Source organism: Salvelinus fontinalis, unplaced genomic scaffold, assembly GCF_029448725.1.
Source record: "Salvelinus fontinalis isolate EN_2023a unplaced genomic scaffold, ASM2944872v1 scaffold_0002, whole genome shotgun sequence".
NCBI lineage: Eukaryota > Metazoa > Chordata > Actinopteri > Salmoniformes > Salmonidae > Salvelinus > Salvelinus fontinalis.
This window is the reverse complement of record NW_026600211.1, coordinates 2250901-2269037: the sequence shown is the minus strand read 5'-3', so window position 1 is coordinate 2269037 and position 18137 is coordinate 2250901. Positions and strand designations below refer to the sequence as shown.

Below are 18137 nucleotides of genomic sequence, written 5' to 3'. Positions count from 1 at the left end.
GTGTAATTTTTGAAACGGCTTCCCACAAAATTCTTGATCGTACAATATGCATATTATTATTATTATTGGATAGAAAACAGTCTATAGTTTCTATAGGAGTTGAAATTTTGTCTCTAAGTGGAACAGAACCCATTCTACAGCAATTTCCCTGACATGGAGTCAGATTTCAGAAATGTTGGCCCCTGATCTGGAGTCAGTTAAAAGGCCACAGTTATTGCTATGAGTATACGGACACTGCTTACGTCTTCCCCTGGATGCCTTTACGTGATGACGATTTGAATGGGGTCGATTGCGCGTTCACAGGCACTACAAATTAAAAAACCCTGAGGCTAGTCACTCTTTTGGAGCTGCGTCATGCGCCTGGAGGACACCGACCCGCACCTGTTCCAAGCATTAGTGGAGGGAGTAATATTACTCTGGTCATGTTTCTACTCGTTATAGGAGTTAAAAACATCATAAGGTAGTTAATTTAAAGCGTTTTATAGCAATTTATATCCGTTTAGTGCGATTTTGGGACATTTATTTCTGAAACGCTGTGAATGGCTGGGCACGCTTCCAGTTCATCCCGAACGCAGTTGGCATTTCCACATGGCAAGAGGACAGCTTTCCACCAAAAGACGATTAGACCCAAGAAAGGATCCTTTGCCCAAGATACTGATGGAAGAACAGCTCAAAGTAGGACATTTTTATTATGATAAATCGTGTTTCTGTCGAAAAATGTTAGTGGCTTAGGACGCCATGTTTTTTGACGTGGCTTCGCTTGGCGCAAACTGTATTGAAAAGTAAGGATAATTTAAAAAATGTAATTCCGCGATTGTATTAAGAATTAAATTGTCTATCAATCCCTGTCCACCCTATATTTTTTAGTCACGTTTATGAGTATTTATGTATAAGAGTAGATCACTGTCTAATATGGCGCACGGACATTTTCTCACCAGCTGGGCTACATTTCACATTGTCTAACCATGATTTTGGTGGCTAAATATGCACATTTTCGAACAAACTGTATATGTATGTTGTAATGTGATGTTACAGGGGTGTCATCTGAAGAATTCTGAGAAGGTTAGTGAAAAAAATAATATATTTTGGCGATGTTGACGTTATTGCTCACTTTGGCTAGAATCAATGCTGGGCTGCTATGTGCTATGTGCTATGCTAATATAACGATTTATTGTGTTTTCGCTGTAAGACACTTAGAAAATCTGAAATATTGTCTGTATTCACAGGATCTGTGTCTTTCGATTAGTGTATGCTGTGTATTTTTACGAAATGTTTGATGATTAGTAAGTAGGTAAACACGTTGCTCTATGTAGTTATTCTAGTCCATTTGTGACGGTGGGTTCAATTGTAACCTATGCCATCTACCTGAAATATGCACATTTTTCTAACAAAACCTATCCCATACCATAAATATGTTATCAGACTGCCATCTGATGAGTTTTTTTCTTGGTTAGGGGCTATAAATATCTTAGTTTAGCCGAATTGGTGATAGCTACTGGTGTTGGTGGACAAATAAAAGATGGTGGATTATGCTAATGTTTTTTAGGTAATAGATTTACATCTTTACATATTGTGTCTTCCCTGTAAAACATTTTAAAAATCGGACATGTTGGCTGGATTCACAAGATCTGTGTCTTTCATTAGCTGTATTGGACTTTAATGTGTGAAAGTTAAATATTTTAAAAAAAATATTTTTTTTGAATTTCGCGGCTCTGCCTTTTCAGTGGGGGTGGGGGGGGAGTGCCGCTAGCGGCACCCTCATCCTAGACAGGTTAACTTTTTGTATTATCAGTCACATTGCGACAAATAGAGAACGAGCAAATTATTAATGTTCCCTTCTCCTGAGCAATGGTTGTAATTTATGATGATGCCGTTTCCTAATCAATGATTTTAATTTGCTGTCAAAATCACCTCCATTAAGGACATTTACTGGAAGACCCTGATCAGACACAAGACAATGACATAGTGGATGGAAAATCTATTAAGACTTCATTTCTTAATGGTTTTTTTACAATACAATTTGAACATTGATCAATAACATTTTTGCCTGAATAAGTTACATAATATATCAATTAATGAATGATTCAAATGAAAAACAGATTGTCTTTTTGCCTTTGGGTTGTCCTTAAACTTTCTGGTTACAGAACTAGATTGAGATGAAGAAGGTTTAGACAGTGATGTCATCAATCTGAAGATTATCCAGGAAGTATATTGGCATTGGAAGCCAAATTGAACTCCCAATGGATGGAGCTGACTGAAACAATGGCAACAGTTGGCTCCGATACTTCCAGGTCTCGTTTAGGACATCTCAGTCTAATCCTTCTTTCTCTCATTCTGGCTTCAGAAAGACTACAGGGGGACAGAAATACATTCACAACACAGACGGACACAGACAGACAGGAAGGGGGAGGGATCAGGTATTTACAACATAGCAGCATAGCTTTGCCTAGTTTCCTGTTGCTTTCCCTGGAATAACCTAGCGTAGACAGTTCTTCCAACCAACCTCCACTGATTCTGAAAGCTATACACTCCTCACATAAGTCATGTGATATCAGAACAGAGTTAGGGGAAGAGCTTTCACTGATTCACAGATGCAGATGAAAATCAGCTTTCACAGTAGTCGTCCTCTGTTACAAAATGTTGATTCATCAAATCAAATTATATTTGTCACATACACATGTTTACCAGATGTTATTGCGGGTTTAGCGAAATGCTTGTGTTTCTAGTGCAGTAATATCTAACAATTTCCCAGCAATACAGACAAATCTAAAGGAATGGAATTAAGAATTTTTAAATATTTGGGCGAGCAATGTCAGAGGGGCATAGACTAAGATACAGTCAAATAAGATATAATACAGTATATACAGTTGAAGTCGGAAGTTTACATACATTTAGGTTGGAGTCATTAAAACTAGTTTTTCAACCACTCCACAAATGTCTTGTTAACAAACTATAGTTTTGGCAAGTCGGTTAGGACATCTACTTTGTGCATGACACAAGTCATTTTTCCAACAATTGTTTACAGACAGATTATTTCACAAAAAAATTCACTGTATCACAATTCCAGTGGGTAAGAAGTTTACATACACTAAGTTGATTGTGCCTTTAAACAGCTTGGAAAATTCCAGAAAATGATGTCATGGCTTTAGAGCTTCTGACAGGCTAATTTACATAATTTGAGTCAATTGGAGGTGTACCTGTGGATGTATTCCAAGGCCTACCTTCAAACTCAGTGCCTCTTTGCTTGACATCATGGGAAAATCAAAAGAAATCAGCCAAGACCTCAGAAAAAAATGTGTAGACCTCCACAAGTCTGGTTCATCCTTGGGAGCAATTTCCAAATGCCTGAAGGTACCACGTTCATCTGTACAAACAATAGTCCCGAAGTATAAACACCATGGGGCCACGCAGCCATCATACCGCTCAGGAAGGAGATGCGTTCTGTCTCCTAGAGATGAACTTACTTTGGTGTGAAAAGTGCAAATCAATCCCAGAACAACAGCAAAGGATCTTGTGAAGATGCTGGAGGAAACAGGTACAAAAGTATCTATATCCACGGTAAAACGAGTCCTATATCGACATAACCTGAAAGGCCGCTCAGCAAGGAAGAAGCCACTGCTCCAAAACAGTCATAAGAAAGCCAGACTATGGTTTGCAACTGCACATGGGGACAAAGATCATACTTTTTGGAGAAATGTCTTCTGGTCAAATGAAACAAAAATAGAACTGTTTGGCCATAATGACCATCGTTATGTTTGGAGGAAAAAGGGGGAGGTTTGCAAGCAAAAGACACCATCCCAAGCGTGAAGCACGGGGGTGGCAGCATCATGTTGTGGGGGTGCTTTGCTCCAGGAGGGACTGGTGCACTTCACAAAATACATGGGATCAAGAGGAAGGAAAATTATGTGGATATATTGAAGCAACATCTCAAGACATCAGTCAGGAAGTTAAAGCATGGTCACAAATTAGTCTTCTAAATGGACAATGACCCCACGTATACTTCCAAAGTTGTGGCAAAATGGCTTAAGGACAACAAAGTCAAAGTATTGAGGTCGCCATCACAATGCCCTGACCTCAATCCATTAGAAAATGTTTGGGCAGAACTGAAAAAGCGAGTGCGAGCAAGGAGGCCTACCAACCTGACTCAGTTACACCAGCTCTGTCAGGAAGAATGGGCCAAAATTCACCTAACTTATTGTGGGAAACTTGTGGAAGGCTACCCGAAACGTTTGACCCAAGTTAAACAATTTAAAGGCAATGCTACCAAATATTAATTGAGTGTATCTTCTGACACACTGTGAATGTGATGTAAGAAATAAAAGCTGAAATAAATCATTCTCTCTACTATTATTCTGACATTTCCCATTCTTAAAATAAAGTGGTGATCCTAACTGACCAAAGACAGGGAATTTTTACTAGGATTAAATGTCAGGAATGGTGAAAAACTGAGTTTATATGTATTTGACTAGGGTGTATGTAAACTTCCGACTTAAACTGTTCATATGAGATGAGTATTGCAAAATATGTAAATAAAGTGACTGTTAAAAAGTGGCCAGTGATGATTTCAAGTCTATGCATATAGGGCAGCAGCCTCTAATGTGCTAGTGATGGCTATTTAACAGTCTGATGACCTTGTGATAGAAGCTGTTTTTCAGTCTCTCGGTCCCAGCTTTGATGCACCTGTACTGACCTCGCCTTCTGGATGATAGTGGGATGAACAGGCAGTGGCTCGAGTGGTTGTTGTCCTTGATTATCTTTTTGGCCTTCCTGTGACATGAGGGCAGGTAGTTTGCCCCCGGTGATGGGTTGGGCAGACTGCACCACCCTCTGGAGAGCGCTGCGGTTGCGGGTGTTGCAGTTGCCGTACCTGGCGGTGATACAGCCCGACAGGATCCTCTCAATTATGCATCTGTAAAAGTTTGTGAGGGTCTTCAGCCTTCTGAGGTTGAAGAGGTGCTGTTGCACCTTCTTCACCACACTGTCTGTGTGGGTGGACCATTTCAGTTTGTCAGGGATGTGTACGCCGAGGAACTTGAAGCATTTCACCTTGTTTGTTGTTGTTTTGTTTTGTTGACGTTGGGTGATAGGTTATTGTCCTGGCACCACACTCCCAGGGCACTCATCTCCTCCCTGTAGGCTGTCTCATCATTGTTGGCTAGGGATGCCGTCAGCCTTGCGATGGTTAACACGTTTAAATGTCTTACTTACATCAGCCACAGAGAAGAAGAGCCCACAGTCCTTGGTAGCGGGCCGCATCGGTGGCACTGTGTTATCCTCAAAGCGGGCGAAGAAGGTGTTTAGCTTGTCCGGAAGCAAGACGTCAGTGTCCTCGACGTGGCTGGTTTTCCCTTTGTAGTCCATGATTGTCTGTAGACCCTGCCACATACTGTACGTCTTGTGTCTGAGCCGTTGAATTGCGACTCCACTTTGTCTCTATACTGACGTTTTGCATGTTTGATTGCCTTACCGAGGGAATAACCACAATGTTTTGTATTCGACCATATTCCCAGTCACCTTACCATGGTTAAATGCGTTGGTTTGCACTTCAGTTTTGCGCGAATGCTGCCATCTATCCACGGTTTCTGGTTAGGGTAGGTTTTAATAGTCACAGTGGGTACAACATCTTCTATACACTTCCTGATAAACTCAGTCCTCGTATCAGTGTTTTCGTCTATGTTGTTCTCGGAGGCTACCCGGAAAATATCCCAGTCTGCTTGATCAAAGCAATCTTGAAGTGTGGATTCCGATTGGTCAGACCAGCGATGAATAGTCCCTAGCATGTGTACTTCCTGTATGAGTTTCTGCCTATAGGAGGGGAGGAGCAAAATGGAGTCGTGATCAGATTTCCCGAAGGGAGGGCGGGGGAGGGTCTTGTAGGCATCCCGGAAGTTGGAGTAGCAGTGGAAGGGTTTTAGCAGCGTGAGTACTACATTCAATATGTTGATGGAACTTCGGTAGCATTTTCCTCAAATTTGCTTTGTTAAAATCCCCAGTTACAATAAATGTGGCCTCAGGATATGTGGTTTGAGGGGGAATATACACGGCTGTGACTACAACCGAAGAGAATTCTCTTCGGAGATAATACGGTCGGCACTTGATTGTGAGGTATTCTTGGTCGGATACACAAAAGGACTTGAGTTCCTGTATGTTATCACAATCACACCATGAGTAGTTAATCATGAAACATACACCCCCGCCCTTCTTCCCAGAGCGATATTTATTCCTGTCTGCGAGATGAACTGAGAACCCAACTGACTGTACGGACTCAGCCAGTATATCCCGAAAGAGCCATGTTTCCGTGAAACAGAGTATGTTACAATCCCTGATGTCTCTATGGAAGGAAATCCTCACCCTGAGCTCATCAACTTTATTATCCAGAGACTGAACATTAGCGAGTAATATACTCAGAAGCAGTGGGTGGTGTGCTTGCCTCCTGAGTCAGACTAGACGTCCACTCCGAGTACCTCTCCTCCACCAGTGGTGTTTTTTTGGTCAGCCTCTGGAATCAGTTCAAATGCCCTAGGGGGTACGAACCAAGGATCCGATTCGGGAAAGTCATGTTCCTGGTCATAATGCTGGTGAGTTACCGCCCCACTGATATCCAAAAGTTCTTCCCGGATGTATATAATAACACATTTTCTGGGCTAATGTAAGAAATACTGCAAAGTTTCCTAAGAGCTAGAAGCACGGCAGTGAAATTTTATCAGCACATCTAATGTTCTTGGTATTTCCTTTTGTGAGTTGGTGATGCATGAAGTGATGTTTGCCTTTTTACATTGAATAATTTACCGTCCAACATCTGTGTTTTGGCTTTGTAAGTAGAGCCCAGGTTTGTGGAGGGAAACCTTTCTATTCAAGCAGACTGGTCTGTCTCTTGAAGATCTGTGAATGGAACAGTGACTGTTTGCACTGTCCTCCTAGTTGTGTGGGAGTCAATTTCAAAATTTTATTTTGGCCTGATTTTGACTACATTCTGATCTAAAGTGTGATGTTTTGTTTACTGTAAATGAGCACCTCACTGCTTTTGCAAGTGCACCTTTGCCCTTGAAGTCCTGCGTCCACGTGTATGTGTAGACTACCATCTCTGGACGCCAGGTCCCGGTAAATTCTTAATGGACAATTGGAAAAGTTGAACATTTTCTTCCTCTTGTTCATGCTGCTGGTTTGGACAGTGACAGGTACAATAACACAGGTCTGTGAACAGTTCCTTCAGAAAGCATTCATACACCTTGATTCAGTCCACACTATTACAGCCTGAATTAAAATCTTACCCATCTACACTTTCAATAATTGTTTTGCAAATTTTTTGAAAATGAACCGAAATTAATTTACATAACTATTCACTGCCATAGGTGATTTTAAGAGCTTTGCAAACCTGGACTGTCCAATATCTGCACACTAAATTCATCAAGCTCTATTAAGTTGATCATAGCTTGACAGCCATTTAAGTCAACTTGGCCACTTGAACATTCAACGTGGTCTTGGTAAGCAACTTGTGTATAATTGGCCTCATTTTAGGTGCTGCTGAAAGTTTAGTCTTCCAGTGTCTGCTGGAAAGCAGACAACCAGGGTTTCCTCTAGGATTATGCATGTGCTTCACACTACGCCATTTATTTTCTCTTTAAAAACTCTAGTCCTTGCCGATGACAAGCAAACGCACATGCTTCAGCCACCACCAAGCTTGAAAATATGAAGACTGGTACTCAGTCATTTTGTGTTTGCCCCAAACACTTTGTATTCGGGACATTAAGTTAACTTCTTTGCTACATGTTATGTGGTATTGCTGTTATGGGCAGCGTAGCTGTATGCAGTAGACTGTGCTTTTTGTATCCTTAAGGGTCCATGTATCCAAGACTTTCAAATTCTTCTTGGTGTGATGTAATTTGTGGATTAAAATAAAGACTTTAAAGTATGCGAGTGGTGATGTTTCATTATATTGAACAAAGGACACCAAGTCTTGTCTATGCTGAATAGTTTAATTCAGATCAAACAGCACAGTTCAGAAGAAATACTTTAGTACAAAGTGCACTAAGTATTATGGTAACAATGTTATTTGAAGTAAAGTTCATGGAAATATGGAATATGGAAATATGCAATTTACAGATTTTACATTCAATTGAGATTTCAAATGAGGAGAGGACAGGAAAGAAAGACATCCACCCAATGCAGAGGAAGATATCCAAGTCTCTGGTCTTTGTTCCTAAGAAGATCTCCTGCAAAACAAAAATTGTCAACCTCAGCATTCTACTTCCCAGTGGTGTGAGTGCGTTAGTGCGTGTGCGTGTATTACCGTATGCGTGCTTGCCTCACATTTAGCCACAGGTGTAAGCCACATCCAGGTACTTGTAGGTTCCTACACAGGGATCCCCATACAGAGAACTGGACGCCGGGACGTCACACTGGCTCTTCCCATTACACCTGTGTCAACGACAGGTACAGGTTAACACTACAGTCATGCATTTCTACAGGTAGAAGTTAACACTACAGTACACACTGCCGGTTTCAGTACCTCTTTGCCACCTTACTGGCAGTGGTGGATTGGCTGAGACAGTTGGTGTTGGCTAGTTGGTTAGCGGGCCGATTAAAGGAACACACTAGCTGGTCACGGCGGCCATAGTTGGCACTGTGGATCTGGATCGTACCTTCATCTGAGGGAGAGGAGGAAGGGGGATGAGGTAAGGTTGAATGTCTTTGGTGTACAAGTGATGGTAATAAACAGTGTATATATAATACTGCTCTACTATATCATCATATGAGATGTGACTACACTGTACAGCAGTATTGACCAGTTTACCACATTCTAATAGATCACATTCTGATAGAGCAGCATACTACCCTGCATCCCACTGCTGGCTTGCTTCTGAAACTAAGCAGGGTTGGTCCTGTTGAGTCCCTTGATGGGTACCAGATGCTGCTGGAAGTGGTGTTGAAGGGCCAGTAGGAGGCACCCTTTGCTCTGGTCTAAAAAAAGATCCCATAGCCCTGTGTAGGGTGCCGTCTTTCGGATGGGACATTAAACAGGTGTCCTGACTCTGGTCACTAAAGAGCCAATGGCACTTTACGTAAGAGTAGGGGTGTTAACCCCGGTGTCCTGGCTAAATGCCCAAATCTGGCTCTCATACCATCATGGTCACCTAATCATCCCCAGCTTACAATTGGCTCATTCATCCTCCCTGTAACTATTCCTCAAGTCATTGCTGTAAATTAGAATATATTCAGTCAACTTACCTGGTAAAATAAGGTATATATAAAAAAAGAAAAATAGAGACCCACATTCTAGGAGGGCACCGGCGCCTCCCCACATTCTAGGAGAGCACCGGCGCCTCCCCACATTCTAGGAGAGCACCGGCGCCTCCCCACATTCTAGGAGAGCACCGGCGCCTCCCCACATTCTAGGAGAGCACCGGCGCCTCCCCACATTCTAGGAGAGCACCGGCGCCTCCCCACATTCTAGGAGAGCACCGGCGCCTCCCCACATTCTAGGAGAGCACCGGCGCCTCCCCACATTCTAGGAGAGCACCGGCGCCTCCCCACATTCTAGGAGAGCACCGGCGCCTCCCCACATTCTAGGAGAGCACCGGCGCCTCCCCACATTCTAGGAGAGCACCGGCGCCTCCCCACATTCTAGGAGAGCACCGGCGCCTCCCCACATTCTAGGAGAGCACCGGCGCCTCCCCACATTCTAGGAGAGCACCGGCGCCTCCCCACATTCTAGGAGAGCACCGGCGCCTCCCCACATTCTAGGAGAGCACCGGCGCCTCACCACATTCTAGGAGAGCACCGGCGCCTCACCACATTCTAGGAGAGCACCGGCGCCTCACCACATTCTAGGAGAGCACCGGCGCCTCACCACATTCTAGGAGAGCACCGGCGCCTCACCACATTCTAGGAGAGCACCGGCGCCTCACCACATTCTAGGAGAGCACCGGCGCCTCACCACATTCTAGGAGAGCACCGGCGCCTCACCACATTCTAGGAGAGCACCGGCGCCTCACCACATTCTAGGAGAGCACCGGCGCCTCACCACATTCTAGGAGAGCACCGGCGCCTCACCACATTCTAGGAGAGCACCGGCGCCTCACCACATTCTAGGAGAGCACCGGCGCCTCACCACATTCTAGGAGAGCACCGGCGCCTCACCACATTCTAGGAGAGCACCGGCGCCTCACCACATTCTAGGAGAGCACCGGCGCCTCACCACATTCTAGGAGAGCACCGGCGCCTCACCACATTCTAGGAGAGCACCGGCGCCTCACCACATTCTAGGAGAGCACCGGCGCCTCACCACATTCTAGGAGAGCACCGGCGCCTCACCACATTCTAGGAGAGCACCGGCGCCTCACCACATTCTAGGAGAGCACCGGCGCCTCACCACATTCTAGGAGAGCACCGGCGCCTCACCACATTCTAGGAGAGCACCGGCGCCTCACCACATTCTAGGAGAGCATCAGAGCCTCACCACATTCTAGGAGAGCATCAGAGCTTTACCACATTCTAGGAGAGCATCAGAGCTTTACCACATTCTAGGAGAGCATCAGAGCTTTACCACATTCTAGGATGGCATCAGAGCCTTACCACATTCTAGTAGAGCATCAGAGCTTTACCACATTCTAGTAGAGCATCAGAGCCTTACCACATTCTAGGAGAGCATCAGAGCTTTACCACATTCTAGGAGAGCATCAGAGCTTTACCACATTCTAGTAGAACATCAGAGCCTTACCACATTCTAGGAGAGCATCAGAGCCTTACCACATTCTAGGAGAGCATCAGAGCCTTACCACATTCTAGGAGAGCATCAGAGCCTTCACACGTGATGCTGCGTGCTGCAAGGACAAACAAAAAGTAATTACACACCACACTGGCCACTGCTGGGCAGACAAATAAAGACATACCTTTTCATAGCAGACATTAGCCTGGTGTAGTATTTTGTATTATTATACATAGAAACAGACTGACTTGCTAGGATGCAGGTGTAGGTGGTTTCCAGGTATTTGTAGATTCCAACACAGGGGTCAGAAGTACGGAAGACTTCAGTGTTCACTTCACACACCCGTTTCCCATTGCACCTGGGGGATATCAGGAGGTAAGATGAGCTATGGCTGGGATTTAATCAAACGCGTTGTCAACAGGCATGCAGCACTTGACATTTAAAGCAGACATCTGCAGTGTTTACCGGTAACGTCAGGAAAATTGGCTTTAAAAAGGCACATTGACAATACTGCAATGTGCTTTCAACAACGTGCCTCTGACTGAAACCCAGCATGTCTATCAAATAAACACTGACTGAGTACCTCTGTGAGAGGACCTCCAGGGTGCCTGTCTATCAAATAAACACTGACTGAGTACCTCTGTGAGAGGACCTCCAGGGTGCCTGTCTTTATCAAATAAACACTGACTGAGTACCTCTGTGAGAGGACCTCCAGGGTGCCTGTCTTTATCAAATAAACACTGACTGAGTACCTCTGTGAGAGGACCTCCAGGGTGCCTGTCTATCAAATAAACACTGACTGAGTACCTCTGTGAGAGGACCTCCAGGGTGCCTGTCTATCAAATAAACACTGACTGAGTACCTCTGTGAGAGGACCTCCAGGGTGCCTGTCTTTATCAAATAAACACTGACTGAGTACCTCTGTGAGAGGACCTCCAGGGTGCCTGTCTTTATCAAATAAACACTGGCTGAGTACCTCTGTGAGAGGACCTCCAGGGTGCCTGTCTTTATCAAATAAACACTGGCTGAGTACCTCTGTGAGAGGACCTCCAGGGTGCCTGTCTATCAAATAAACACTGACTGAGTACCTCTGTGAGAGGACCTCCAGGGTGCCTGTCTATCAAATAAACACTGACTGAGTACCTCTGTGAGAGGACCTCCAGGGTGCCTGTCTATCAAATAAACACTGACTGAGTACCTCTGTGAGAGGACCTCCAGGGTGCCTGTCTATCAAATAAACACTGACTGAGTACCTCTGTGAGAGGACCTCCAGGGTGCCTGTCTATCAAATAAACACTGACTGAGTACCTCTGTGAGAGGACCTCCAGGGTGCCTGTCTATCAAATAAACACTGACTGAGTACCTCTGTGAGAGGACCTCCAGGGTGCCTGTCTTTATCAAATAAACACTGACTGAGTACCTCTGTGAGAGGACCTCCAGGGTGCCTGTCTTTATCAAATAAACACTGACTGAGTACCTCTGTGAGAGGACCTCCAGGGTGCCTGTCTTTATCAAATAAACACTGACTGAGTACCTCTGTGAGAGGACCTCCAGGGTGCCTGTCTTTATCAAATAAACACTGACTGAGTACCTCTGTGAGAGGACCTCCAGGGTGCCTGTCTTTATCAAATAAACACTGACTGAGTACCTCTGTGAGAGGACCTCCAGGGTGCCTGTCTTTATCAAATAAACACTGACTGAGTACCTCTGTGAGAGGACCTCCAGGGTGCCTGTCTATCAAATAAACACTGACTGAGTACCTCTGTGAGAGGACCTCCAGGGTGCCTGTCTATCAAATAAACACTGACTGAGTACCTCTGTGAGAGGACCTCCAGGGTGCCTGTCTTTATCAAATAAACACTGGCTGAGTACCTCTGTGAGAGGACCTCCAGGGTGCCTGTCTTTATCAAATAAACACTGACTGAGTACCTCTGTGAGAGGACCTCCAGGGTGCCTGTCTATCAAATAAACACTGACTGAGTACCTCTGTGAGAGGACCTCCAGGGTGCCTGTCTGTGAACACTGTGTGTTGGTCAGCTGGTTGGCAGGTCGTCCTTCTTTGCATGTTGTTCCGTCAGTCCGTCCATACAGAGCTCTCTCAATGAAGATCACTCCAGAATCTAGCAGGGCAAGAAACACAATGTAAAGAAACAGACAGCACTATGGAGAGACCATCAGGATAGAATGTGTGTGTTCTTACCACAGATCAGGAACTGGACGTTTTCTCCATTGTCACAGGTGACCACTCTAGTCGCTGAGTGAGAAACAATCACATATACACTGAACAAAAAATAAAACACAAGTGTTGGTCCCATGTTTCATGAGCAGAAATAAAAAATCCCAGACGTGTTCCATATGCAAAACTGCATATTTCTCTTAAATGTTTTACACATTTTTTTACATCCCTTTTAGTAAGCATTTCTTCTTTGCCAAGATAATCCAGCCACCTGACAGATGCGTCAAATCAAGAAGCTGATTAAACAGCATGCCCATTACACAGGTACACATACTGGGAACAAGAAAATGTGCAGATTTGTCACAACACAATGCCACAGATGTCTCAAGTTGAGGGAGCGTGCAATTGGCATGCTGATCGCAGGAATGTCCACCAGAGCTGTTGCCACAGAATTTTATGTTCATTTCTCTACCATAAGCAGCCTCCAACGCTGTTCTAGAGAATTTGGCAATCTGTCCAACCAGCCTCACAAACGCAAACCACGTGTAACACCACCAATCCAGGACCACCACATCCAGCTTCTTCACCTGCGAGATTGTCGGATATGCCCTCCGAAGAAACATCACATGCAAAGCGTCAATACAGAACTAAGATCAAATTGTACTACACCGGCACCGATGCCCGTCAGCTGTAGCAGGGCTTGCAAACTATTACAGACTACAAAGGGAAGCACAACCAAGAGCTGACCAGTGACAAGCCTACCAGTTGAGCTAAATCAACTATGCTCGCGTCACGTAACACTGAAACATGCATGATAGCATCAGCTGTTCCGGATGACTGATCACGCTCTCCGCAGCCGATGTAAGACCTTTAAACAGGTCAACATTCACAAGGCCGCAGGGCCAGACGGATTACCAGGACGAGTACTCCGAGCATGCACTGACCAACTGGCAAATGTCTTCACTGACATTTTCAACCTCTGTCAGTCTAATACCAACATGTTTCAAGCAGACCACCATAGTGCCTGTGCCCAAGAACACTAAGGTAACCTGCCTAAATGACTATCGACCCATAGCACTCACATCTGTAGCATGAAGTGCTTTGAAAGGCTGGCCATGGCACACGTCAACACCTCATCCCAGAAACCCAAGACCCACTCCAAATAGCACACCGCGCCAACAGGTCCATAGATGATGCAATCTCTATTGCACTCCACACTGCCCTTTCCCACCTGGACAAAAGGAACACCTATGTGAGAATGCTATTCATTGACTACAGCTCAGCATTCAACACCAGAGTGCCCTCAAAGCTCATCACTAAGCTAAGGACCCTGGGACTAAACATCTCCCTCTGCAACTGGATCCTGCTCTTCCTGACAGGCCAACCCAGGTGGTAAGGGTAGCTTTCAAAACATACGCCACACTCATCGTCAACACGTGGGCCCTTAGGGGTGGGTGCTCAGTACCCTCCTGTACTCCGTTTACACGACTGCACGGCCAGGCACGACTCCAACGCCATCATTAAGTTTGCCGATGTCAACAGTGGTAGGCCTGTTCAACGACGAGACAGACTATAGGGAGGAGATCAGAGACCTGACCGTGTGGTGCAAGGACAACAACCTCTCTCTCAACATGATCAAGACAAAGGAGATGATTGTGGACTACACGAAAAGGAGGACCGAACACGCCCCCATTCTCATCAACGGGGCTGTAGTGGAGCAGGTTGAGAACTTCAAGTTCCTTAGCATCCACATCACCAACAAAGTAACATGGTCCAAGCACACCAAGACAGTCAGACTGAAAAGACTTGGCATGCACCATCGAGTGCACTGTGACGGGTTGCATAACTGCCTGGTATGGCAACTGCTCGGCCTCTGATCTCAAGGTACTAAAGAGGGTAGTGAGTACGGCCCAGTATATCACAGGGGTCAAGCTTCCTGCCATCCAGGACCTCTATACCAGGCAGTGTCAAAGGAAGGTCCTAAATTGTCAAAGACTCCAGCCACCTTAGACTTCTCTCTGCTACCGCACAGCAAGCGCTATCAGAGCGCCAAGTCTAGGTCCAAGAGGCTTCTAAACAGCTTCTACCCCCAAGACATACAACTCCAGAACATGTAATCAAATGGCTGAACCCCTTTACACCACTACCACTGTTATTATCTATGCATAGTCACTTTAATAACTCTACCTACGTGTACATATGACCTAAATTAACAATTGGTACCCACTGTATATAGCCTTGCTACTGTTATTTTACTGCTGCTCTTTAATCATTTGTTACTTTAACTTTTTTCTATTAAAACTGCTGTTTAAGGGCTTGTAAGTAAACATTCCCTTGTAAAGTTCGGCACTTGTGACAAATAACATTTGATTTGCTGAGGAGTATTTCTGTCTGTAATAAAGACCTTGTGGGGAAAAACAAATTCAAATTGGCTGAGCCTGGCTACCCAATGGGTGGTGCTAGGCCCACCCACTTGGGAGCCAGGCCCACCTGTGGCTGCGCCCTTGCCCAGTCAAGTGAAATCCATAGATTAGGGCCTAATGAATTAATTTCATATATGAACTGTAACTCAGTAAAATCTTTGAAATTGTTGTGTGGTTATTTTTCTTCAGTTTAGAAAATGATGTGCTCACACACAATCACCAACGTACCTGCAGCTGGTAGTGTACAGCAAACTGCAGCCAGCACTGAAACACATCACACAGCTAGTTCAGCTTTTCTAACCTTGGTCAGTCTCTTTGCAATTCTTTACAGGAGAAGAGTAGTGTACAGCATATACAGTAAGTATATACATACTGTACAGTATATAGTATAGTACAGCGTATAGACAGACATGGAACATCACCTAGTCCTCAATACAGGATGGTGTATACTAGACCTGGGTCATACTGTTTATATTGGACTTCAATTACTTTCAATACTAACTGATACATTTAGAAGCTTCTGGAAAATACTGGAATGTATATTTTAAACTCTGTCAAATGCGTATTTTGTTACAAGTCAGTCAGTATACTCACAGGTGAACGCAGTCAGTCTTACAAGGCGCATGATGCTGGGTACAGGTGTGGTAGTAGCTGGTTCAATTGTAGTAGTAACAGGTAAGATGTTACAGATGGTCACCTGGACAAATACAACTAACATTTATTGATACTTCTCAAGAACAGATCCTTGTTTGCAAAGCATCAACCAGGAACACAAAGCACAGCGGATTAGCAGTCAACTCGGCAACACAGATCTAATATCTGACGCCAGCTCAAACCACATGTTAAGTGTGATGGTGCTGTCCTCCCGTTACGCAACCACCACAGCATGAAGCCCTTTTTAGTTATCTTCGGGTTTTAGGTGTCGATCTACCTGTGATAATGTCACGTAATACAGTTTCTGTAAACATTTTAGATAATTCTCCACGAGAGACAATCTAATTAACGAGTGCTTAATTTTAGCCGGCTGGCACCTTCCTGTTTTAGACTTTCGTTGGGAACCTTTTTGGCCAGATTCAGTACCTCTCCCAGAATTTCATTTTTATCTTCACTTTTTCCCAATGTGAAAATTATTATAAAAATCAAAGTTCATTTGAGTTGCCTCATTGGCAATTCTTCCCAACAGGCCATTCCCAATATTTCAAATACAATCACAGGAAAAGACAGGTTGGAAAGCAAATGGCTCCTGCTGAAGAGAAGACATCGGTCTGCTGTAGGCTACCAAAATATATTTGATCAGCTTCCAAATATTGTTTTACAATGTGAAACGAGAGATATGGTCTTTTGGCACGAACATCTCGGACATCTCCGGCGAGAGTACTGCGCATCATTGGTGAGTCAGTGACACTGGTAACTATTTTCAGTGTCACTGACTTGCCGAATGATACCTCGCATGTGTCTCCACACACCTAGGCCAAGGCTATTGAAGGATTCAAGACAAGGTGGTTTTTAATGAGCTCAGAGTCAGTTTGTCAGTGTCAAAGTAGCCTGTCATTGCGATCATTTGTGCACTATTAAAGATTCTGCCAAAGTCAGTCATGTAAAATTATGCAGAATTGCATTAAATGTATTTATATAAAAGGCCACATTTTCCCCAGACCCTAGGCTACAAAACATTTTTCCCCGTGTGTGTGCGCACAACTTCTTTAATAAGCAGTTCTACTCTATGCCACTACACACATACACAATCTGGTCTCAGAGCATTTTGTATTATTCTATACTTAGGGTTGGCTAAAAGGGTTAAGGGATGTGTTAGTTAACATGCTAAGTAGTTACAAAGTAGCTAAAAAGTAGCCAGTAGCTGAAAAGTTGCTAAAGTGCTAATATTGTTTCAAACTCGTCACCTTTGTGTTGCTACAAATTTGCCTTCTACACCCACCCTGACCAATCACTATGCTTACATTTGTCTTAAGTAACCATACTGTATCATTCTAAACTGAGTGTTCCGGATTTACTTTTACTATGTATAGTCTGAGACCAGGCTGCAATGCGATGATATGCATGCAATGCTTTATTATAAAAGCGATATTCCCTCATGCGTTCCGGTACCTCAGAGTTCCCCAGGTCACCGTCTTCTCGCGCTCACTTTTTGTTCCTGCACCTACCGATTTACCAAATAAACACTGAATTTAACAAAGTTTTCATGCGCCGGTCTTCCCATATTCACATAGATGACTACACCATATGTGAGTGAATCGCAAGAAGCATTATATTGGTTTTTCATTTCAATAGTACAATCGCCAGTTACCATAGATTCCAACATAATTTACGCTATGACTATGTCCTTTGTTGTTTCTTTATTGGACCAATTACAAGTGTACACTTTGATTATTTCAAGTTGTTTGTATTGTTTGCTCATCTCACCCTGAGCTGGCTTGTTTCTCCTGCGTCTCTGAAAGGAGCGTGCTCAGGTATTAATGATTATATATCCTATGGCAGACGTCCCCAATTACATTCAGCCGTGGGATGTTTTGCTTGACGGGAATTCTATTAATGCCCCTGGCCTGCGCCCCGGGTGAACCCGGTAAGCGTTGATTGCCTTCGTTTTGAACCGGGCTGCCTCCCGGCATTGAGCTGGGTGCCCCAAATTTGTCGGGCGGCGAATTGTACACACCATGCTTACATCACTGGGCCCGTAATAGGTCAATCAAACTTTATTGGTATGGTAATATTTACCTAATTTGTCACAATGTTTTTAACCACCATCTGGGTTCAAATCCTGAAAGAGGGTTAGCAACCTTTTGTTGTTCAATGTACGGGGAGAATTACGGAC

At 44.3% G+C, this 18137-nt stretch overlaps 1 protein-coding gene across 2 annotated transcripts; it reads right to left on the bottom strand.

Moving 5' to 3' along the window:
- Positions 1-7974: 7974 nt before the first annotated feature.
- Positions 7975-17835, bottom strand: LOC129841890 (L-rhamnose-binding lectin CSL2). 2 transcript variants are annotated; one of them, XM_055910237.1, is made up of 10 exons: positions 17729-17835; positions 15902-16004; positions 15536-15571; positions 12909-12962; positions 12693-12828; positions 10957-11066; positions 10779-10823; positions 8510-8648; positions 8311-8418; positions 7975-8213 (listed from the first exon to the last, which is right to left on the bottom strand). In XM_055910237.1, the coding sequence occupies exons 2-9, from the start codon at positions 15930-15932 to the stop codon at positions 8313-8315; spliced, it is 657 nt and encodes a 218-aa protein (XP_055766212.1). In that variant the 5' UTR covers positions 15933-16004; positions 17729-17835; the 3' UTR covers positions 7975-8213; positions 8311-8312. The 2 variants fall into 2 exon arrangements, with proteins under 2 accessions (XP_055766212.1, XP_055766211.1); XM_055910236.1 differs by having other exon boundaries at positions 8291-8418; positions 17729-17833.
- Between the last annotated feature and the right edge of the window lie 302 nt (positions 17836-18137).